The sequence below is a fragment of the Podarcis erhardii genome, assembly GCF_964252035.2.
Source record: "Podarcis erhardii genome assembly, chromosome: 8".
Classification (NCBI taxonomy): domain Eukaryota; kingdom Metazoa; phylum Chordata; class Lepidosauria; order Squamata; family Lacertidae; genus Podarcis; species Podarcis erhardii.
In genome coordinates this window covers 66927524-66950263 of record NC_138499.1, presented here as the reverse complement: position 1 = coordinate 66950263, position 22740 = coordinate 66927524, and the positions used below count along the sequence as shown (strand labels likewise).

General features: G+C 48.2%; 2 protein-coding genes across 3 annotated transcripts; both read right to left on the bottom strand.

Moving 5' to 3' along the window:
• Positions 1–80: 80 nt before the first annotated feature.
• LOC309348053 (tubulin beta-1 chain-like) lies at positions 81–5525 on the bottom strand. Its single transcript, XM_081873126.1, has 4 exons — positions 5368–5525; positions 4508–4616; positions 2846–2956; positions 81–2309 (listed from the first exon to the last, which is right to left on the bottom strand). Exons 1-4 carry the CDS (start codon positions 5422–5424, stop codon positions 1249–1251), a joined length of 1338 nt encoding a protein of 445 aa, XP_081729252.1. The 5' UTR covers positions 5425–5525; the 3' UTR covers positions 81–1248.
• On the bottom strand, positions 81–16107 carry LOC309348052 (tubulin beta-1 chain-like). 2 transcript variants are annotated; one of them, XM_081873125.1, is made up of 5 exons: positions 15933–16107; positions 15001–15109; positions 13443–13553; positions 11331–12657; positions 81–1005 (listed from the first exon to the last, which is right to left on the bottom strand). In XM_081873125.1, the coding sequence occupies exons 1-4, from the start codon at positions 15987–15989 to the stop codon at positions 11597–11599; spliced, it is 1338 nt and encodes a 445-aa protein (XP_081729251.1). In that variant the 5' UTR covers positions 15990–16107; the 3' UTR covers positions 81–1005; positions 11331–11596. The 2 variants fall into 2 exon arrangements, with proteins under 2 accessions (XP_081729251.1, XP_081729250.1); XM_081873124.1 differs by lacking the exon at positions 81–1005 and adding an exon at positions 9649–10759 and having other exon boundaries at positions 10983–12657.
• Positions 16108–22740: the final 6633 nt, after the last annotated feature.

Sequence of the window (22740 nt, the reverse complement as noted above, 5' to 3'; positions counted from 1 at the left end):
AGCAACTTTAAAAGGAACTTTAGGGAAGTACATTAGTTTTAATAGATGTACAATATGATCTATCTTGAAGAAAACAGTCATTATTCAGAGCACATGCCTTTATAGAGTCCTCAATATTTAACACCACACAAAAACCATTGAACAGTTTGAGTTCATGACAGATTCTTAATGTTTACACAAAAATGCCACAAAAAACGTGCTTTATCACTGCTATCAGAATCCATGCCTGCTCTATTTGCAGTCTTCTTGCTGCTTTCCCCCCCTCATTTTCAAGCTTTTCATTCTCTCAAAATGGAAAGGTTTAAAAGCCAGCTTTTTTTTAGGGAACATGGGACATACGTCATTGAGCAATTAATACCCCAAATATAATCTAACTATGGAACTGAAGATAAACTGTACAACTCAGTGGCAAACAACTCCCTCTGAAGAAAAAGTTATCCATGAATCAGTCATGATTTAAGTATCTGCATCCTTTGAGGTATGCAGCCCAACAACTGCAAATGTTGCAATTAAAATTTAAACTGCCGAACATCTAACACACAATTCAGGTTGCAAATTTCTATACTGTGCATTGTGGCAATGCAAGGTCATTTTTTGAGGGCAGGGAATATCCAAAATTAGCTGAGCATACACCTCTAGAATTTGGTAGAGCGTCCTTCTCCAACTAGGCCTAGTGGTGGTGTAATCCAAAACAGCAAGAAGGGCCAGGTTAGGGGAAGCTGCTGTACAAATTTCTTCTCTTTCATGCTTGCAAAATGTGAAGAGGTGTTCTCAGGTTGTTCCTCAATGGCCTTCCAAACTACTATTTCTAGATTTCTAAATTTTCAATATGGCTTGTGTAGCTAGCTTCCTTGTCTATGGAGCAGCTGAGAAGTCTATTTCAGATAACGTTTGCAAAAATTTATAACAATTATAAATTTATATAAATTTATAATTTTTATAAAACAGCTGCAGTACAATTGTATGATCAATAGCTTTCCCAATTGGCTGAACGACAACAGTTGTCTTAATAAGGAAGTAAATATATTTTTAAGGGTAAAGTTTACAAAGTTCACTTTCAGCTTCATAGGACCCAATTTCATTATTATGGTGAAATGCTTTCATGACCTATTAAAGTGCTTCCAAATCAAAAGGTTTTGGCAATAAGGGAAATCAACAGTGAAAGCACCAAGTTGAACTGAAAAAGCATGCAGCAACAGAGCTGAACAGACTGTGCCCCAAAACACTTGCCCCTAAACCACCGCGATCCTAAGCCTCATCCTCCTCGCCTTCCTCTTCAAACTCTCCTTGCTCGTCCGCTGTGGCGTCTTGATATTGCTGGTATTCGGAGACCAGGTCGTTCATGTTGCTCTCGGCCTCCGTGAACTCCATCTCATCCATGCCCTCTCCGGTGTACCAGTGCAGGAAGGCCTTTCGGCGGAACATGGCCGTGAACTGCTCAGAGATCCTCTTGAACAGCTCCTGGATGGCCGTGCTGTTGCCAATGAAGGTGGCGGACATCTTGAGGCCTCGCGGAGGGATGTCGCACACGGCCGTCTTCACATTGTTGGGGATCCACTCGACAAAATAGCTGCTGTTCTTGTTCTGGACATTCAGCATCTGCTCATCCACTTCCTTCATGGACATTCTGCCTCGGAAAATGGCCGCCACCGTCAGGTAACGCCCGTGGCGCGGGTCACAGGCCGCCATCATGTTCTTGGAATCAAACAATTGCTGGGTGAGCTCTGGCACTGACACGGCTCTGTACTGCTGGCTTCCGCGGCTCGTGAGGGGAGCAAAGCCGGGCATGAAGAAGTGCAGGCGAGGGAAGGGCACCATGTTGACCGCCAGCTTGCGGAGGTCAGCATTCAGTTGGCCAGGGAACCGCAGGCAGGTGGTGACGCCGCTCATGGTGGCCGAAACCAAGTGGTTGAGGTCCCCGTACGTCGGAGTCGTGAGCTTGAGAGTGCGGAAGCAGATATCGTACAAGGCCTCATTGTCAATACAGAAGGTTTCATCCGTGTTCTCCACCAGCTGGTGGACGGACAGCGTGGCATTGTAGGGCTCCACCACTGTGTCTGACACCTTAGGGGATGGCATCACACTGAACGTGTTCATGATCCGGTCAGGATACTCCTCCCGGATCTTGCTGATAAGGAGCGTCCCCATCCCAGAGCCGGTGCCACCGCCCAGGGAATGGGTCAACTGGAAGCCCTGCAAGCAGTCGCAGCTCTCTGACTCCTTCCTCACCACATCCAGCACAGAGTCCACCAGCTCCGCTCCCTCCGTGTAGTGGCCCTTGGCCCAGTTATTCCCAGCACCACTCTGGCCTAAAGGAAGAAGCAGAAATACAAGGAAGAAATACAAAGAAACAAATTGGCAATTATTGATTTCTGGTCCAACTGTTCCTCTTATAAGCCATGTCCAGCCCCAGCCCACAAAACCAGTTTATTTTCCTTTGGTTCTCAGATATAGTGTTTAAAGACCCAACTCTGGAAAAGTACATTGGATCAAATATCATGAGCTTTTGTACCTTTGGCAATTTGAGGGGTAGGGGATGATGAAACTCAGAGGAAGCTCAGATCTTTCTACCATTCACCTACTGCATATACCTGGAGATGTGCTACCTTTCTGCCAACTGGCAGAACTAGCCTTGCCCTTGTTTCAGTACATGATCAAAAGTTATAGGGAGAATGTATAGGATTAGTCAAGCATTCCTCATAGCTGAATTCAAGTGGCTCCCAGGATAGGCAGAAGAGTCAGCTGTTTTGCATAGGGATGAGATCTGCAGAACATTTGGAATGACAAGATACATTGCGCTCCTGTCAAGAAGGGAGACTACAGTCACCAAAAGAATATTACATACCAAAGACAAAATTGTCAGGCCGAAAGATCTGGCCAAATGGTCCAGACCGGACCGAATCCATTGTGCCAGGCTCCAAGTCCACCAGGACTGCACGGGGGACATACTTGTTGCCTGCAGGGAGAACAAAAGAAAGATTTATGGATGCAGTGACCTTGTTAAATTATCTGCAGTCTACTGTGCTCTTGGCAACCCTCAGCGTTACTCAGAAAAGAATTTTATATCAAGTAGTAGCACTTATTGTGAACAGATTTTCAATGGCAACCTCTGTCAACCGCTATTCTCTAAGGTATTTAGTCAGCAAAATCAACCGTACAAAGAAAGCAGGTTTCTGGCATCAGCTTCAGAAAACAGGCCTTAATCATGCTCTAGCCTCGGTTATGCCTTTACATAGTGACACTTTGTACAAGCCCAGAGGAAAGAAAGCATCATTCTCCCCTCGTCTGCCAGGTCTTTCACATCACTCACTATCCAGTCCTTTTAACTTGAAATGCACCTGCTCTACCACTGAACTGGTCCCTCCCCATAGCCCACCCAGCTAAGCTGTGGCCCATCAGCTGTTACCACAATCCCCTTTGAAGTAAGTCAGGTCTTATTACATATCCAAGCACAATTCAAAGTGTTGGTGCTGACCTTTAAAGCCCTTTAAAGGGGCTTTAAAGCCCTTTAAAGGGGGTTGGACTCGATGGCCCTTGTGGTCTCTTCCAACTCTATGATTCTATGATTAAACAGCCTTGGCCCAGTATACCTGAAGGAGCATCTCCAGCCCCATTGTTCAACCTGGACACTGAGGTTCAGCTCCGAGGGCCTTCTGGCAGTTCCCTCCCTGCGAGAAGTGAGGTTGCAGGTAACCAGACAGAGGGCCTTCATGGTGGTGCCCTCCCTGTGGAATGCCCTCCCATCAGATGTCAAGGAAATAAGCAACTATCTGATGTAAGACACCTGAAAGCAGCCCTGTTTAGGGAAAGTTTTTAATATTTCATCTTTTGCCATGTCTTTAATGTTCTGCTGGGAGTCGCCCAGAGTGGCTGGGGCAATACAGCCATATGGGCGGGGTATAATAAATTAGTATTATCACCCGACATCTGGTGATTGGCAGGTGGTACGTCCTGCTCACCTGTCAGGGTTGGTGTGTGTGTGTGTGTGTGTGTGTGTGTGTGCGCGCGCGTGCATGTGTGCATAGACCACAGCAGCCAGAGCCACTTCCCCACCTGTACTTCATAGGTACCCATGGAAAATTTTGTCTGTGAAGTTTTATTATTACAAGGTTATTTATTTTCAATTACAGAAATCATAAATAATCTTTGACATCCAGAAGCAGCAATGTCAATGTTTCCCCTCCCAAGCAAAAAACCCTGTGTTTGAAAACACATAATTAGGGAGCTTATGACAGGCAGGCTGCAACTTAGAACAAAGAAATTCTTCCCATTCCCCTAACACAGAAGGAAATTCTTCTAAGGTGGGGCAAGACACAAAAATGTGAATAGCATCTGTTTATAAAAATAAAAAAGGCTCTTTGCAAGAACTGCGTATTTATCTGCAGATTTAATTAGTTGGAAGCCGTGCAATCTATCAATCAAGATTTCTGTAAATGGGCAACAGACTTATTTCCGGAGGCAGACAGCTAGAAGCACTTCCTTAAAAAGACAAGCGCTCCATTTTTACCGGCAGCTTCATTGTAGTAGACGTTGATCCTCTCAAGCTGCAGGTCGCTGTCTCCATGGTAGCTGCCTGTCGGGTCAATGCCGTGCTCGTCGCTGATGACCTCCCAGAACTGAAATGGGAATTTTGCAGAGCGATTTAGCAAGTGCGACGAGGAAGCATGACTTAACATGTGCAGCTGCTGCGGCCACACCTTGGCCACCATACTGCAAGCACATGATCCTCTGCGCCATGACGAGACAGATTCCCTTCACACAAAGCAATGCCAACAGGGCATAAGAAGGCAGGATTGTTAAATTTCACGGATGGACATACTGTTGGGGGAGGGCTTGTTTAACAAAGAAAGAAGCCAATTGGTTTCCGGCTTTGCACCATTACGCTGCTTCAAATCCAGGCTGCATCCTCTGCAGAGGGGCGAGGCAACCTAAAAGCTTATCGTTATAACTGGATTGCTGCAAGTTCTAACACTGTGTGAGACGGATCTGGCCCCGATGGAAAGCGAAGGCCTTTATTGTTTCCCGCCAGATCTGCCCTATGAAGCGGCAGGGGAAAATGGTCTGTGTATCCGAGGCTTGCGAAAGAGGAGGCGCACCGTAGACATAACCCCGGGGAGGGTTTTCCTAGTGCTTTGCCCTCCCCCCAATCCTTCAGCTTAATTCTTAGGTGGCGATTAATGCCTTTCATTGGAGACGCAAGAGTGGCTGGGGAAACTCAGCCAGATGGGCGGGGCATAAATAGTAAATTATTTATTATTATTATTATTATTAGAAAAGGAAACGACACGGCTGGTCCCCACACACTCGGCTCTTACCAACAATAGATCCCCCCCACCAGATTCCCTTGCCCCCGCTTTCCCATGATACCTTGGCTCCAATCTGATTCCCGCACTGGCCGGCTTGCATGTGCACGATCTCCCGCATGGCTGCGACTTTGTTTCAGGCGATCACCCGCTTGCTACCTTCCGGAAAGAAAAAGCTGCGCCTTACAGTCTAGACGACAGAAGCAGAAAACAAGGGCGCGCCTCCCTCCGCCCCTCGAGGGCTCCTTTATAGTGGGAGCGCGTGGCTCCGCCCCTTCCCTTCCCTTCCCGGCCGGGCGCAGGCAGGGCGGGGCTAAAGGCACCTAGAAGCCTCCTTGTCTCTCGCTCGCGCCTCCGCTGCTCGCGCCCGAGGGAGGGAGGGAGGGAGGGGGAGGGGGCGGCGGCGGGGGCCTGGATTTGACCGGCCCCGCCCCGCGCAGGGAAGCAGGTGGTATCTTAGGGGCGACCCTAATACTGCAAAGCGGGTCCTCGCTGTGCCGGCTTTTGGTCTTTTCAGCGGGGTTTTATTTCTGCACCTGCCTGCAGCGGAAACCATTTTGATGCGCTCGAAGGTTTTCTTTCCCCCAGACAGACTGTGGTGGGTTGCCCGGGAGTTCAGTCTAAGGGTTTTTCTGCTGCGGTCAGAAATCTCCGATTTTTCCCTCCCCCCCCCCCCCAGCCCTTTCACATCCTGCTTCATCCAATGCGTGGGCATCGCCGAATAGAAAGGAATGTGGGATTGTTAAGAAACGACTCACGCTGCTGGGGAAATGCCTAGCTGCTGGTTCATACTACTCTGATGAAAGAATGAGAAAAGAGCAGGCTGTGGAGTAGGAAAAGCAGCTGGTTTCCCGATAACTTGAGGGGGATTTGGTTGATAAGTGCAGGGCGCACAGTCTCCAAATCCCTTTATAAGCGATTTCTTTTATATCCCAGAATTTGCTCCTATCTGTGAGGAGGAAGGGAGTTGGCAACCTTGACCAGGTAGTTTGAGACTTCACCTGCCTACATTTCAATGCAGTTGTGGAAGCAATGACAAAATCAGGCTCCCATAGCCTTCCACTTCTGTGTCAAGACTTCCATCCAAGAAACAGTGGCGTAGCGTGGGTTGTCAGCACCCGGGGCAAGGCAAGTAATTTGCGCCCCCTAACCCATGGATTTGCGCCCCCTAACCCTAACCCCCAGATGTTGCGCCCGGTGCAGCCGGCCCCCCTGCACCCCCCACGCTACGCCACTGCCAAGAAACTATCATTAGGATTGTAGCCCCCTTTTTTTGTTTACTAATGTGGGGTGCTTGGTCTTTTCACCTTTGGTTGTGACTGAGTGGGACTCTCTGGGGAGTTTTGCACCCAGAGAGTAACATGTCTAGGGACTAGTAGAGATTTTGGACACACCTGTTGTATGACTGCCTTTCTTTTTTGTTGTGTAGCATGCTGTCTCCCCATGGCCATTGTTTGTTCCTTCCCTCTCTCATACTCTTAGTTCCATGCAGGTGTGAGCAGAGTGCTAGTTCATGTGCATCTATGATCATGGCCATTTCTAGCACTGTGTGGAGATGCAGCATATTCCTTGGGGCCTCTGGACAGAACATGGTGTTATGAGTTTGTGGGGACCAGATTCCCCTAAATTCCTGGGTCCAGTAATTGTTAAAAAATAAGCCGGGCCAGTTTCCTGATCAGGTAATCGCCTGGGAGATGAGCCATTTAGAGAACAAAGGGAAGGTAACGAGCCATTAGGGAAGCAAAGAGAGGGAGCTCTATGTCAGAAGGCAAATAGAAAGGGCCCCTCCTTCAACTCAGAGTGAATTTGAAGACAAAGCTGGAGTTTGAAGTAGAGTTTGAGAGCTGGCTTTGATGTGAGCGAGAAACTGGAGAAAAAACAGCAAGCAGAGAGTCAGGGAGCCGTGGCTGATTTCTGCTTGAATCCAAGGCTGCAGCTATGGGAGAAGCAAGACCCTTTTGTGTGTTAATCATATGCTCAGGTTGTATATATGTGTAAATAAAGGTGTGGGAATGTTGAGGAAAGTAGGAGAGGATATATTGATTAAGTATTATCCCTCCTCACTCATGCTAATGAGTAAGCAGCAGAGCACATTCCCTTGCAGGTTGCTGGAAGCAAGTTGATGATTTGTTAGAACTATTTAAGTTAAGCAGTCCAGTCTGGCTTGTCCAGCCTGGATTGTTCCTGGCAATTTTTCCCTTTTATTCCCTTCCTAAAATAATAACAAAATGACAGTCTTGTTTAGAAGTAAGAGTAAAGTTTACTTACATTCAGTTCACAGTAGTATTCTGAAGGCAGGCTTTACCTTGTGGTTACAGTTACATTTGTAGAGAAAAGCAGTCTGAGCTGGGCCTCAGACTTTCTACCTTGTGGCTTCCATCCTCTGTAAGGATGAGCCATGTGCTGGCTAAGAGCCAGAAGAGGAGTCCAAAAGGAGAAAATGGGGAAAAAGGGAAGATGACTGCATGACTAGCCCTTTTCTAGGGTCTGCTAGGGTCACACCAATCTACCTGGTCACACTTGGGGGGCGGGGCTCCAAAGCAGGTATGACAGGAAGTCCTCCCTGTCTGGAGCAACATTCTCCTGTGTGTCCACTCTAGGCAACAGGAAATGTTGTAGCTGACGGCTTCAGTGATGATACATCCCACAAGAGACACCACAGTCTCTGCTGTGCCTCATTTCCAGTAGGAAACCTGGACTCTGGGGACGCGTCTGAAATCCCTGGACTCTCACACCCACTGATTCTGCATACTCCATCATCTTGAACTGCCATTCTTCCTTCTTCAGATCTTCTCCCACCCTCCATTTTATCCCATCTGCTTTCTAATTTCCTGCATTTTCAAACTTAAATGACAAAAATTGCAAACATACCTCTCTGTGTTTATTTTAAGGCCATGGAGTCCTGTTGAACAACAAACTATTTTAGTGCTTATAGAGAGCTCTCTTTAATGAGCGGTTCGATTTTAATGATTTGTTACTTTTTGTTTGCCGAAATTGCCAGGAGATGAAAGGTTCCTTTGAGGGATCACCCAGAAGTCCCTTCTGCCCAAGAGACCATACCTTGACAGCCAGCTTATATTTTTGCAGCTCTCCTTGGTGTTGTGTGCAACTTTATTCCCTGTGTGTACCAAGGCACAATCACCTCATTGCCTCTACCAAGGAAAGGCTATGCACATCAGCTTTCCTTTGAAGACACCCACACTTAATGTCTGAACATCAGGGACACACACAGAGATGTGGCTCTGCAGCACCATTCCACATTTGGTGCCTCATTGCGCGATGCATGCAAGGTTAATGTTCCGGAGATCCGTGGGCATCCATGAGGCGGCAAGGGTATCTTCCTCCACAAAAATCATAACCCCCTTCATTAAGAAAAAGAGCAAGTTTTTAGCATGTGTTGTGAGAAACTAACCTACTCCCACCTTCTAGGCTTTCAGCATTCTATTTCCAAGTTGTTCATAAACTAAGCTCTTCTAAAACCAAGGTACCACTGTATTGCTTAGTTCTTAAGAATGGAGTACTAAACCAGGGGAAACGTGTCATAGTTTTTTGTTACTACTTATGTATTTTATATTTCACTCTGGCCCTCCTGATGGTTGAAAGAGGGCAAAATGTTTATATTCAAAATGTTTTCCCAGGGATGATGAAATGTGGTACTTTGAAGGAAAAGATAAGGACCTGAGCAGATGGAGCAGTGGTTCTTGACTGTGTATCACCTAGAGTGATCCCGTGTAGACTGTTGAAAAGGTCAGCATGAACACTGGTACACTCGGTTTCATGGATTGCAGGTGTGAGGCCTGTTGATCACAGGATTCCAAACATGGGATTGCTTTAGATTAGAAACGCTTTAAGGGAATTGGGGGCAAGGGGAACCTAACTCCTACTGATGCTCCAGATTAAAATACCCCATTAAAAGTGGTGCCACTGCTCTCTCTCTCCCGCATTTTACAAAGTTGATTTCCTTTAAAAGATGTTCAGTAAACATATGCATGTCACCAGTACTTCAGATGCTGGGCTTGACAAAACCAAAGAGTTGTAGAACTGGAGGAGTTGGAAGGGAGGCAAAGGGTCATCTGCAACCCCTGCAATGCAGGAAGCACAGCTAAAGAATCCCAGACATCTTCCTCACATGGGAGCTATTGGGATGAGAATTCAAGTTCTGGGGTAAAAAAACTGAATAGATTTTAGGAACAAATGACAACCCAGCAGATTTTGGTCAGCCACCTCCAAACAACATGCACAAGGTGAAGTAAGATGTTTTTGTTATGTTTAGGGGTATTAGCATTGAAATATATATATATTTCAGGGGGCATGGGTGTGTATCTCCTTTAAAGAAGAACAAGCATAGGCCAAAAGGGCTAGTTTATTAACCCTCATTTAGAAAGCTTTGTTTCAGTCCTTTACTACCACATTTTCAAATTCCACCCTGAACAAAGCATTGGTTCATTTAGTACAGGGTTTCCCAAACATGGATCACCAGTTGTTTTTGGTCTACAAATATCATCATTCCCGACCACAGATTATGCTCGCTAGGGATAATGGGAGTTGTAGTCCAAGAGCATCTGGAGATCTAAGTTTGGGAAACACTTCCCACCCACCCCCATTATTCCTTAGGGCAGGCATGTCCAACTGGTCCATTACGGGGAATCCCTGGTCGATCGTGTGATCCTGATTGATCGCCCAAAAAGAAAAAATAGCTCCAAGAACTTTGGTTAATCCAATGGGTAGATCACTGCCAGTTTAATAGTTGGAGTACATCACAGTCTCTTGGAAGTTGGACATGCCTGCCCCAGGGAATGCAGAAAAATAGGTTCCCGTCCCAGTCCTAGGAAGGTGGTAAAGGAAACCATGTCTTTCTTTGTTTCTTTTTACCCTGCAGCAGCAGAACAGCATGAAGGAAAACTCCTTTCTGTGGAGAGCGAAAGGACAGATCGACTCTTCCTCGGTTCCACACATTGTCTCAACAAATTATATTCTCAGCAGCCACTCCTCCAAGGTTCCAGGCGCACGTAGTGATCTGAAGGACAACCTCAAGTCTTACCATCACTGGCCGCAATCTTCTGCGTTCTCATGAAGCTTCAGAGGCACAGGCCCAATCTTGTTTTCCTGTAATTATGATAATCATTTACCATACCTTCAAGAAATTGGTTTTAGGCTGAGGTCTTGACTCTCCTCTTTGAAGCTAAGTGTGATTAGGATTTTTTTATATATATATAAAAACTTGACTAAATTAATTACAAAAGAAAACAATTCCTCACTGTAATGAACATGAGTGTAGTTCCTAAATTAAGTAGTAGTAGACCAGTTACTTAGACACCACCTCTATTGAGGGATCATCTGCAGGAAAACTGAAATTTGTGCTGTAATTCTTGTTGCATTAATTAGGGTTAGAGCAGCAACTTACTTTTCAATGGACAACAGCACTCCTTAATGTCAGGGCAATTTGGGCTTCAGACCTATTACGACTCTGTTGAAAGCATGTTTCTTTCCATTGTCTTCAGAGTATACTCCAGCTTCCTTAAATAGGGATGTGGATTCTGTGACCTTCCTAGTGATGTTGGACTAAAACTCCCACTCGCCATGCTCACTGGGGCTGATGGGAGTTGGAGTCCAACAACATCTGGGAGACCACAGGTCCCTCATCGCTCAGTTAGGAAAGGCACCAAGAAGTCTAAGGACGAGAATCAACATTATCTTTTAACATAGTGTTAGCACCCCAAGGAGAGCATAATCATCTAAATATATTACAAAATGTGTAGAGGTGTTCTCAGGTTGTTCCTCAATGGGATCCAAACTACTATTTCTAGATTCCTGAATTTTCAAAATGGTTTGTGTAGTTAGCTTCCTTGTCTACGGAGCAGCTGAGAAGTCTTTATTTCAGATAAACTATGACATAAGTAACCTCTGCAAAAATATATAAAAATTATAAATTTATAATGTATATAAATTTATAATTTTTATAAAACAGCTGCAGTACAATGGTGTGATCAATAGCTTTACACATATAGCTGAAGGACAACAGTTGACTGAAGCAAGGAAGGAAGTATATTCTTAAGGGTAAAAGTTACAAAGTTTACTTTTAGCCCCAATTTAAAGTGTGGAGAGCTTCATAGCACCCACTTTTCATTATTATGTTGAAATGTTTTCACAACCTATGAAAGTGCTTCCAAATCAAATGGTTTGGGCAATGAGGGAAATCAACAGTGAAAGCACCAAGTTGAACTGAAAAAGCATGCAGCAACAGAGCTGAACAGACTGTGCCCCAAAACACTTGCCCCTAAACCACCACGATCCTAAGCCTCGTCCTCCTCGCCTTCCTCTTCAAACTCTCCTTGCTCATCTGCTGTGGCGTCTTGATATTGCTGGTATTCGGAGACCAGGTCGTTCATGTTGCTCTCGGCCTCCGTGAACTCCATCTCATCCATGCCCTCTCCGGTGTACCAGTGCAGGAAGGCCTTTCGGCGGAACATGGCCGTGAACTGCTCGGAGATCCTCTTGAACAGCTCCTGGATGGCTGTGCTGTTGCCAATGAAGGTGGCGGACATCTTGAGGCCTCGCGGAGGGATGTCGCACACGGCCGTCTTCACGTTGTTGGGGATCCACTCGACAAAGTAGCTGCTGTTCTTGTTCTGGACATTCAGCATCTGCTCATCCACTTCCTTCATGGACATTCTGCCTCGGAAAATGGCCGCCACCGTCAGGTAGCGCCCGTGGCGCGGGTCACAGGCCGCCATCATGTTCTTTGAATCAAACAATTGCTGGGTCAGCTCTGGTACCGACACGGCTCTGTACTGCTGGCTTCCGCGGCTCGTGAGGGGAGCAAAGCCGGGCATGAAGAAGTGCAGGCGAGGGAAGGGCACCATGTTGACCGCCAGCTTGCGGAGGTCGGCATTCAGTTGGCCAGGGAATCGCAGACAGGTGGTGACACCGCTCATGGTGGCCGACACCAAGTGGTTGAGGTCCCCGTACGTCGGAGTCGTGAGCTTGAGAGTGCGGAAGCAGATATCGTACAAGGCCTCATTGTCAATACAGTAGGTTTCATCCGTGTTCTCCACCAGCTGGTGGACGGACAGCGTGGCATTGTAGGGCTCCACCACCGTGTCCGACACCTTAGGGGACGGCATCACGCTGAATGTGTTCATGATCCTGTCAGGATACTCCTCCCGGATCTTGCTGATGAGGAGCGTCCCCAGTCCGGAGCCTGTGCCGCCACCCAGGGAATGGGTCAACTGGAAGCCCTGCAAGCAGTCACAGTTCTCCGACTCCTTCCTTACTACATCCAGCACAGAGTCCACCAGCTCAGCTCCTTCTGTGTAGTGGCCCTTGGCCCAGTTATTCCCAGCACCACTCTGGCCTAGAAGCAGAAAGACAAGGATACAGAAACATGGCAACTATTGATTTCTGTCTGCTAATGGCATCATGATCTGGTCCAACTGTTCCTTTTATAAGCAGTGTCCAGACCCAGACTACAAAACCAGTTTACTTCCCTCTGGTTCTCTTATTAGTGGTACCTCAGGATCCGTTCCGGAGCCCCGATCGCATCCTGAAGTGAATGTAACAAGCGACAGGTCTGCGCTTGACGTATTTTGCCGCCTCTGCGCATGCACGTGATGTCATTTTGAGCGTCTGCGCATGAGCGAGTGGCGAAACCCGGGAGTAACATGCTCTGTTACTTCCGGGTTGCCACGGAGTGCAACTCGAACGCGCTGAACCCGAAGCACATTCAAACCAAGGTATGACTGTATAGTGTTTAAAGACCCAGCTCTGAAAAAGTACATTGGATCAAATATCATGAGCTATCGTACCTTTGGCAATTTGAGGGGTAGGGGATGATGAAACTGGCTCAGAGGAAGGAGAGATCTTTGTACCACATCACCTATTGCGTATACCTGGAGATGTACCACCTTTCTGCCACCTGGCATAACTAGCCTTGCCCTTGTTTCAGTACATGATCAAATGTTACAGGGAGTGTATAGGATTAGTCAAACACTCCTCATAGTTGAATTCAAGTGTCTCCCAGGACAGGCAGAAGTCAGTTGTTTTGCATAGGGATGATATTCGCAGAACATTTGGAATGACAAGATACATTGCGCTCCTGTCAAGAAGGGAGACTACAGTCACCGAAAGAATATTACATACCAAAGACGAAATTGTCAGGCCGAAAGATTTGGCCGAATGGTCCAGACCGGACAGAATCCATTGTGCCAGGCTCCAAGTCCACAAGGATAGCACGGGGAACATACTTGTTGCCTGCAGGGAGAACAAAAGATTTATGAATGCAGTGACCTCATTAAATTATCTGCAGTCTACTGGGCTCCTGGCAACCCTCAGCATTACTCAGGAAAGAATTTTATAACTCAACCCAACGTGCCGCTTTTGCGCATGCGTGCATGGTGAAACCCATAAAAAATACTTCCGGGTTTGCCATGTTCGCATCCTGAAAGATACGCAACCAGAGGTGTAGTTATGTAGAGGTACCAGTGTATCTTTTAGAAGACATCTGAAGGCAACCCTGTTTAGGAAAGTTTTTAATATTTGATCCTTAACCATGTTTTTAATTTTCTGTTGGGAGCCGCCCAGAGTGGCTGGGGAAATACAGCCAGATGGGTGGGTTATAATAAATTAGTATTATCACCTGACATCCAGTGATTGGCAGGTGGTACGTCCTGCTCACCTGTCAAGGTTGGCCTGTGTGTTCATATCCATGTGTGCATAGAGACCACAGCAGCCAGAGTCACTTCCCCACCTGTACTTCATAGATACCCATGGAAAGTTTTGTCTGCAAAGTTTTATTATTATAAGGTTAAAGGTTAAGGTAAAGGGACCCCTGACCATTAGGTGCAGTCGTGGCTGACTCTGGGGTTGCGGCACTCATCTCGTTTTATTGGCCGAGGGAGCCGGCGTACAGCTTCTGGGTCATGTGGCCAGCATGACTAAGCCGCTTCTGGCGAACCAGAGCAGCGCACAGAAACGCCGTTTACCTTCCCGCCGGAGCAGTACCTATTTATCTACTTGCACTTTGACGTGCTTTCAAACTGCTAGGTTGGCAGGAGTAGGGACCGAGCAACGGGAGCTCACCCCGTCGTGGGGATTCAAACCGCCGACCTTCTGATCAGCAAGTCCTAGGCTCTGTGGTTTAACCCACAGCGCCACCCTGTCCGTAATTACAAGGTTATTCACTTTCAATTACAGAAATCATAAATAACCTTTGACATCCAGAAGCAACAATGTCAACGCCTTCCCCACCCCCGCAAAAAAACTGTTTTCATTACTTTTAATACCTTTTCTACCCCCACCCCAGACAGATGAAGAGAAATTTTAAATCCTTTAATACAGCCCGAGTTTACTGGCCAGGTGTGCATTTTTCTTCTTCTTCCCAAGTCTGTATTTTTAGTTTGAAAACACATAATTAGGGAGCTTCTGGCAGGCAGGCTGCATTTTAGAACAAAGAAATTCTGCCTGTTCCCCTCACACAGAAGGAAATTCTTCTAAGGTGGGGCTGGACACCAAAAATAGGAAGAGCATCTGTTTATAAAAATAAAAAAGGCTCTTTGCAAGAACTGCGTATTTATCTGAAGATTTAATTAGTTGGAAGCAGTACAATCTATCAATCAAGATTTCTAAAAATGGGCAACAGACTTCATATCCGGAGGCAGCTAGAAGCACTTCCTTAAAAAGACAAGCGCTCCATTTTTACCGGCAGCTTCATTGTAGTAGACGTTGATCCTCTCAAGCTGCAGGTCGCTGTCTCCATGGTAGCTGCCTGTCGGGTCAATGCCGTGCTCGTCGCTGATGACCTCCCAGAACTGAAATGGGAATTTTGCAGAGCGATTTAGCAAGTGCGACGAGGAAGCATGACTAAACACGTGCAGCTGCTGCGGCCACACCTTGGCCACCATACTGCAAGCACATGATCCTCTGCGCCATGACGAGACAGATTCCCTTCACACAAAGCAATGCCAACAGGGCATAGGAAGGCAGGATGTTAGATTTCACGGATGGACATACTGTGGGGGGAGGAGGGGAGGGACTTGTTTAACAAAGAAAGAAGCCAACTGGCTTCCGGCTTTGCACCATTACGCACGCACCCAACCAGCTTGAACGCTGCTCCAAATCCAGACTGCATCCTCTGCAGAGGGGCGAGGCAACCTAAAAGCTTGCCGTTATAACTGTTTTACTGCCATTTCTAACACTCTGTGAGACGGATCTGGCCCCGACGGAAAGCGAAGGCCTTTATTGTTTCCCGCAAGATCTGCCCTATGAAGCGGCAGGGAGGGGCAGGGAAAGATGGTCGTCGCATCCGAGGCTTGCGAAAGAGGCGGCGCATCGTAGACGCACAGCTGTCAACTTTTCCCTTTTCTTGCGAGGAATCCTACTCGGAATAAGCGAATTTCCCTTTAAAAAAGGGGGGGGGAAGTTGACAGCTATGCGTAGACATAACCCCGGGGATATTTTTCCTAGTGCTCTGCCCCCCCCCCCAATCCTTCAGCTTAATTCTTAGACGGCGATTAATGCCTTTCATTGGAGACGCAAGAAAAGGAAACGACACGGCTGGTCCCCACACACTCGGCTCTTACCAACAATAGATCCCCCCCACCAGATTCCCTTGCCCCCGCTTTCCCATGATACCTTGGCTCCAATCTGATTCCCGCACTGGCCGGCTTGCATGTGCACGATCTCCCGCATGGCTGCGACTTCGTTTCAGGCGATCACCCGCTTGCTGCCTTCCGGAAAGAGAAAACTGCGACTTGCTCTCTCGACAACAGCAGCAGCAGGAAACAAGGGCGCGCCTCCCTCCTCCCCCGAGGGCTCTTTTATAGCGGGAGGCGCGTGGCTCCGCCCCTTCCCCTCCCGGCCCCGCCTTGTCTCTCGCTCGAGGGGGGGAGAGGAGAAAGTTCACTCCTCCGCTGCTCGCGCCCGAGGGAGGGAGGGAGGGAGGGAGGGAGGGAGGGGGCGGGGCGGCGGCGGCGGCCTGGATTTGACCGACCCCGCCCCGCGCAGGGAAGCAGGTGGTATCTTAGGGGCGACCCTAATACTGCAAAGCGGGTCCTCGCTGTGCCGGCTTTTGGTCTTTTCAGCGGGGTTTTATTTCTGCACCTGCCTGCAGCAGACACCATTTTGATGCGCTCGAAGGTTTTCTTTCCCCCAGACAGACTGTGGTGGGTTGCCCGGGAGCTCAGTCTAAGGGTTGCGTTTTTCTGCTGTGGTCAGAAATCTCCGATTATCCCCTTCCCTACCCAGCCCTTTCACATCATGTTGTTGTTGTTTAGTCGTGTCCGACAGCAGACTGTGCTGATCCCTGGAGTAGGAGAAGCAGCTGTTTTCCTGATAACTTGAGGGGCATTTGGCTGACAAGCGCAGGGCACACAGTCTGCAAGTCCCTTTATAAGCGATTTTTTTTTATATCCCAGAATTTCCTCCTATCTGTGAGGAGGAAGCGGGGGGGTGGTGGTAACCTTGACCGGGTAGTTTGAGACTTAACCTGCCTACCTTTCAATGCAGTTGTGGAAGCAACGACGAAATCAGGCTCCCATAGGCTTCCTCTTCTGTGTCAAGACTTGCATCCAAGAAACTATCATTAGGATTGCAGCCCCCTTTTTTTGTTTATGAAATATACCTGGGGTCGCGTAGTGATCACATGCTTTTTATGGCAGCTGGTAAAACAGTGAGTGAGTTCCCTCCCCACAACCTCTGGGTTTATATACAGTATTTACACAATGGGTCCCATCTGATTGGCTGATTATGCTTCCCTCCTGGAGCCTGATTGGGCTGCTCCTGCAGGCCAATCACATTGTTGCATTCTGCCTATTGTTCTAGGATCCAAGCTTAGTACATAACACCCCTCCCCTCTTAAGTTTCCATCATGCGCAGGTGGTTAGCATTTGTAGTCGTAGAGGTATGCCAGTCGCCTACATATGCGCTGTGGTCTGGGATGTCCCTCAGTATAGGTTTCTGGTTCTGACTCTTGTTCTGGGGCTGGCTGCTGCAATGGGGCTCTTTGCTCGGGTTCCATCGGTCCACACAGTCGTGGTTCTGGTTCCTGTGGGCGCTCGGCCTCGGGGGTCACCTCTGGGCTAACTAGTTCTGCCTCCCTTGCCTGCTCCTCCAGCTCTACAGGCCTCCCCTCCCAGCTGTCCCCTTGGGATTCCTCAGTCCAGCCCTCTTCCCAGTCCCCCCCCTCCCCGAATCATCGCCATAGCAGTGGCGGTGCCAGCTTTGCCCCCCCTCTGTTAGCACCTCATACAACACGGGGCTGGTCGCTCTGGTGACCGTGGTGGGTACCCATGCTGTGCCCGCCCCAAAGTACACTATGTCCTGGGGCCAGAAGGTCCAGGGGTCCCTACTTTTCCCCACTACTGCCTCATCCTGAGCCCTGTTGGGGTGAAGGCGGTCCAGTCTTGTTGTGAGGCGCCAGCCCATGAATAGTTCCACTGGGCTTTGGCCAGTCGTTGTGCTAGGGGTGCTGGGCTGGGCTAGGAGAAATGCGGCTAGGCAGTGCTCCCAGTCCCCTTGCATTATGCGGCGGAGGGCATCCTTGGTGGTCTGCACCATGCGCTCTACTTGACCGTTGGTGGCGGTGTGGAACGTTGCTGATCATGTGTGGTGGATGGCATTTTGTGCTGTGAAGGTCTGGAACTCCTCTGACGTGAATGCTGTTCTGTTACCCGAGACGAGGGTGTTGAGGAGCCCATGGGTCATGAACAGCCTACGTAGTACTCGGATGGCAACGGCCATAGGAGTGGATGGCAACCTCCAGCCATTTGGAGTACGAGTCCACCACTACGAAGAATGTCCTCCCCTGGAAGAGGCCAGCAAAGTCCACATGCAGGCGGGACCACACTGCTTGGGCGGACTCCCAGGGTTGGACGGGGGCCCTGCGGATGTAGAAGTGGACGGTACCAGTGCGACTTCCAGCCATTTGGTGTAGGAGTCCACCACTATGAAGAATGTTTTCCCCTGAAAGGGGCCAGCGAAGTCCACATGCAGGCGTGACCATGGTGCTCGGGTGGACTCCCAGGACTGGACTGGGGCCCTTGGGGGATCTGGGCGGGACTCCTGGCAGGTCTGGCAGTATTTAACCCAGGCCTCTATCTCCTCATCAATCCCCAGCCACCACACACAACTCCTTGCAAGGGCCTTCATTCTCACTACCCCTGAGTGTGTTTCGTGTAGGGCTGTGAGGACCTTTTGGCTGGGGAACGACCATCCTGCTTCCCCATAACATGCACCCCTTGTGGGCCAACAGTTTGTGTTTGCAGGTTGTTTAGCCTGCGAATTCCAGCCCGGGGTTGCTACTGGACCATCCCCGCCACACCCAGTTCAAGACCTCGGAGATGACCCTATCCTTCGAGGAGTGGCGTGCTACTTCCGGCGGCTGAATGGGGCTGTTGGGAAGCTGTTCCAGGCTCATGACCTCTTGTGCGGGTGCTGGTTGGGGCCGGTCTCTGGTAGTGGCAGCCTGCTGAGGGTGTTTGCATGGCCCATCGCCTTCCCAGGCCAGTGGATCAGTGTATACTGGTAGCCGGCAAGGAAAATCAACCACCTGAGGACATGAAGTGACAGTACTTGAGGGTCTGCTTCTCAAGGGCAAACAGGCTGAGCAGTGGATTGTGGTCAGTCGCCACGGTGAAGGGGCACCTGTACAAGAAATTGTGAAATTACTCCCTTCACGATTGCCAGACCCTCTTTATCTATTTGCGAGTAGTTCCTCTTGGCTGCAGAAAGGGTCTGGGAAAAGTAGGCAACCGGCCCCTCTCTCCCATCCAGAAGTTGGTGCCCCAGGATGGTGCCAATGCCGTAGGGCGAGGCATCACATACCAGCACCACCGGGCAGCCTCTTGTCAAAGTGCACCAGGACTGAGTTCGAGACGAGCGGCTTCCTAGCGCTGCCCCCACACCCATGGGGCCTGTTTGTCTAACAGTCTGTGTAGGGGCTCCGCTACCGCCGCATTGTGAGGTAAGAAGGCATGGTAGTGGTTCAATAGTCCCAAGAAGGCCTGGATTTCGGCCTTACACTTAGGTGCCAGGGTGTCGCAAATAGCTTGCACCTTGTCCCCTGTCGGGTGGACTCCATCTGCATCCACTGTAAATTCCAGAAAGTCTACCTGTTGCACTCCTAGCAGACACTTTTCCTGCTTCACCTTGAGGCTGGACATCTGGAAACAGTGCAGGACAGTGTGGAGTCGGTCCCCAAACTCCCCTGGTGTGGCCCCAGCAATCAACACATCATCGAAGAAGGAGGTGACGCCAGGAATTCCTTTGAGGAGAGAGTCCATGAGATTTCGGAATATGCCTGGTGCCACGCTGATGCCAAATTGCAGCCACTTGACACGGAATGCGCCCCTGTGCGTGACACTGAGTCTGTGCCTCAGCAGTGGCCTCGTCCACTGGTAACTGCTGGTAGGCCTTGGCCAAGTCCAGCTTGCCAAAAATCTTCGACCCTACCAGGGTGGCGAGGACATGGCTGATTTGTAGAGAAAAGCAGTCTGAGCTGGGCCTCAGACTTTCTACCTTGTGGCTTCCATCCTCTGTAAGGATGAGCCATGTGCTGGCTAAGAGCCAGAAGAGGAGTCCAAAAGGAGAAAATGGGGAAAAAGGGAAGATGACTGCATGACTAGCCCTTTTCTAGGGTCTGCTAGGGTCACACCAATCTACCTGGTCACACACAGGGGGAGGTGGCTCCAGAGCAGGTATGACAGGAAGTCCTCCCTGTCTGGAGCAACATTCTCCTGTGTGTCCACTCTAGGCAACAGGAAATGTTGTAGCTGACGGCTTCAGTGATGATACATCCCACAAGAGACACCACAGTCTCTGCTGTGCCTCATTTCCAGTAGGAAACCTGGACTCTGGGGAAACATCTGAAACCCCTGGACTCTCACACCTCTTGGAGACTGGGGTGACAGGCAGCAGTACTTAGCTGCATATCTTCTTCTTCTTGGCTGTTTAGATTCTGTCAGCCAACATGCCTTGTTTAAGAGCTCAAAGAGGCATATTTAAAAGGTTGTGCATATAAGTCATATCACATACTCTATTCTAACCATCTAAATCCCACCCCCTTTAAATATTACCTCAGCATGATTTTTACTGTTGAATTTACCTTAATCCTGCTAGCGTTTTCACTTGTTTACAATTATTTCCCCATAATTCTCCTATTCTGCTGGTTAGACCCACTGATTCTGCATACTCCATCATCTTGAACTGCCATTCTTCCTTCTTCAGATCTTCTCCCACCCTCCATTTTATCCCATCTGCTTTCTAATTTCCTGCATTTTCAAACTTAAATGACAAAAATTGTAAACATACTCTGTGTGTTTATTTTAAGGCCATGGAGTCCTGTTGAACAACAAACTATTTTAGTGCTTATAGAGAGCTCTCTTTAATGAGCTGTTCGATTTTAATGATTTGTTACTTTTTGTTTGCTGAAATTGCCAGGAGATGAAAGGTTCCTTTGAGGTATCACCCAGAAGTCCCTTCTGCCCAAGAGACTCTACCTTGAAAGCCAGCTTATATTTTTGCAGCTCTCCTTGGTGTTGTGTGCAACTTTATTCCCTGTGTGTACCAAGGCACAATCACCTCATTGCCTCTACCAAGGAAAGGCTATGCACATCAGCTTTCTTTGAAGACACCCGCACTTAATGTCTGAACATCAGGGACACACACAGAGATGTGGCTCTGCAGCACCATTCCACATTTGGTGCCTCATTGCGCGATGCATGCAAGGTTAATGTTCCGGAGATCCGTGGGCATCCATGAGGCGGCAAGGGTATCTTCCTCCACAAAAATCATAACCCCCTTCGTCAAGAAAAAGAGCAAGTTTTTAGCATGTGTTGTGAGAAACTAACCTGCTCCCACCTTTTGGCATTTTAAGTCAATGAATGAAATCAGACCAATGGCTAACACTTAGGAAAGATGATCCATCCAATTAAACAAGGCTAGAGTGAAACAGCTATTATCTACAGTTATGGTTTGCTATTAATCCTTTGCTGCAGTTTCTTTTTTGGGGGAGAAGTTATTCCTGCTGACCCATAGAAAACAGTGCAGGTATAAAGGATTTTAGTGCAGCTGTGCTTGGGGAGCAGCGTGTCAACTCAAAAACCAAAATGCAGCAGCAAAGACAGGAACATACAGTGGTACCTTGGTTTAAGAACAGCCCTGTTTATGAATGATTTGGTTTACAAACTCTGCAAAACCAGAAAGTGTCTTGGTTTGAGAACTTTACCTCGGTCTAAGAATGGAATCCGAACTGTGGGACTTCCGGTTGGCGCCAGCGCTTAATGGTCGCTCTCTCCCCGAACTCCGGAGAGAGGGCTGCTTCACGAGTTCGGGTCTGGCCGCTACGGCGAAGCGGGGACCCCTAAAATCACAGGCGCGGAAGCCTGTGAACAAGGAGACTCGGCGGGCACCATTTGCGCCCCCCCTTACTGCAAAAGAGCCTTTTTAAAGGCTCCGGAGGAGCATCGGGGGATCGTGCGGTGCTGAGAGTCGCTACCCAGCCCGTGGAGTGAAGCCGCGTCGCCATCAGCGGAGAGCGCCGATTCCTTCCTGAAATTTGGACTGAAATTGAATACCCGTAAGTAGGATTGGAAAACTTATCGGGACTTTAAAATAACTGAAATTTGGCTGAAAGTGGGGACAGTAAATAAAGGAAGTCTGCCTCCCCCGGACTGCATGAACTCTTAAAGCAACGGCATGAGAAGCTGCAATTGAAAGAAAAGTAATTTTGAATTGTTTAACCTAGACATTGAACCTGAACTACCCCCCCAGCAAGCAGGAGCAGGGGGGGATGAAAGAGAATTAATCTTAACCTGCATGAGAGGAAAACTAAGTGAAAACTCCTGCTGTCTCTGATTTTGGGAACGGACTGCTTGGGTGAAGCACTTTGACAGGGGACTGTCAGACAAGAACTGCTGCAAAGCGGTGACTTTATTGGATACAGTTTTCTTGGACTTTATAGAAATAACATTGTTGCAACTTAAAGACTGAAAGACTGTTGTTAAAAATTTCTCCCCTCTGAGGGCTTTGGGTTTCTTTGTTGCGCCTGCTTACTGGATACAATGATGCTCCCTCTAGAGGGCTGAAAGGTAACAGTTGTAACATAGACTGCTAAAATCAAGTCACTGGATTTTTCCACTCAAGCTGTTCCTGTGGGAACGACCTTGGGATATGAGTGGCCCTGCAGAAGAGATAGTAACAAGATCTAAGGTTAAAACACAAAAGAAAAGGGCCTCAATAACAGGCTTACTGTCAACAGGCGCAGCTGGACAGGAGAAGGGAATAAACGCATTTATGGATTCAGTGACACAAGCATTGCTTAAAATAAATGAATCTTTAGAAAATTTGACAAAGCAGAGTACAGAGAATACTAAACAATTGACAGAACTTTCAACAAAATTGGACTTGAATACTAAGAGCATTACATCTAATACAGAGACTATAA

Bases quoted from the DNA above. Each gene is read 5' to 3' on its own strand.
- LOC309348053 (XM_081873126.1), bottom strand. From the start codon at position 5,424: ATGCGGGAGATCGTGCACATGCAAGCCGGCCAGTGCGGGAATCAGATT. The intron at 4,617-5,367 runs GTATCATGGGAA...TTCCCATTTCAG, and splicing joins GGAATCAGATTGGAGCCAAG to TTCTGGGAGGTCATCAGCGA. The intron at 2,957-4,507 runs GTAAAAATGGAG...TTCTCCCTGCAG, and splicing joins CTACTACAATGAAGCTGCCG to GCAACAAGTATGTCCCCCGT.
- LOC309348052 (XM_081873125.1), bottom strand. From the start codon at position 15,989: ATGCGGGAGATCGTGCACATGCAAGCCGGCCAGTGCGGGAATCAGATT. The intron at 15,110-15,932 runs GTATCATGGGAA...TTCCCATTTCAG, and splicing joins GGAATCAGATTGGAGCCAAG to TTCTGGGAGGTCATCAGCGA. The intron at 13,554-15,000 runs GTAAAAATGGAG...TTCTCCCTGCAG, and splicing joins CTACTACAATGAAGCTGCCG to GCAACAAGTATGTTCCCCGT.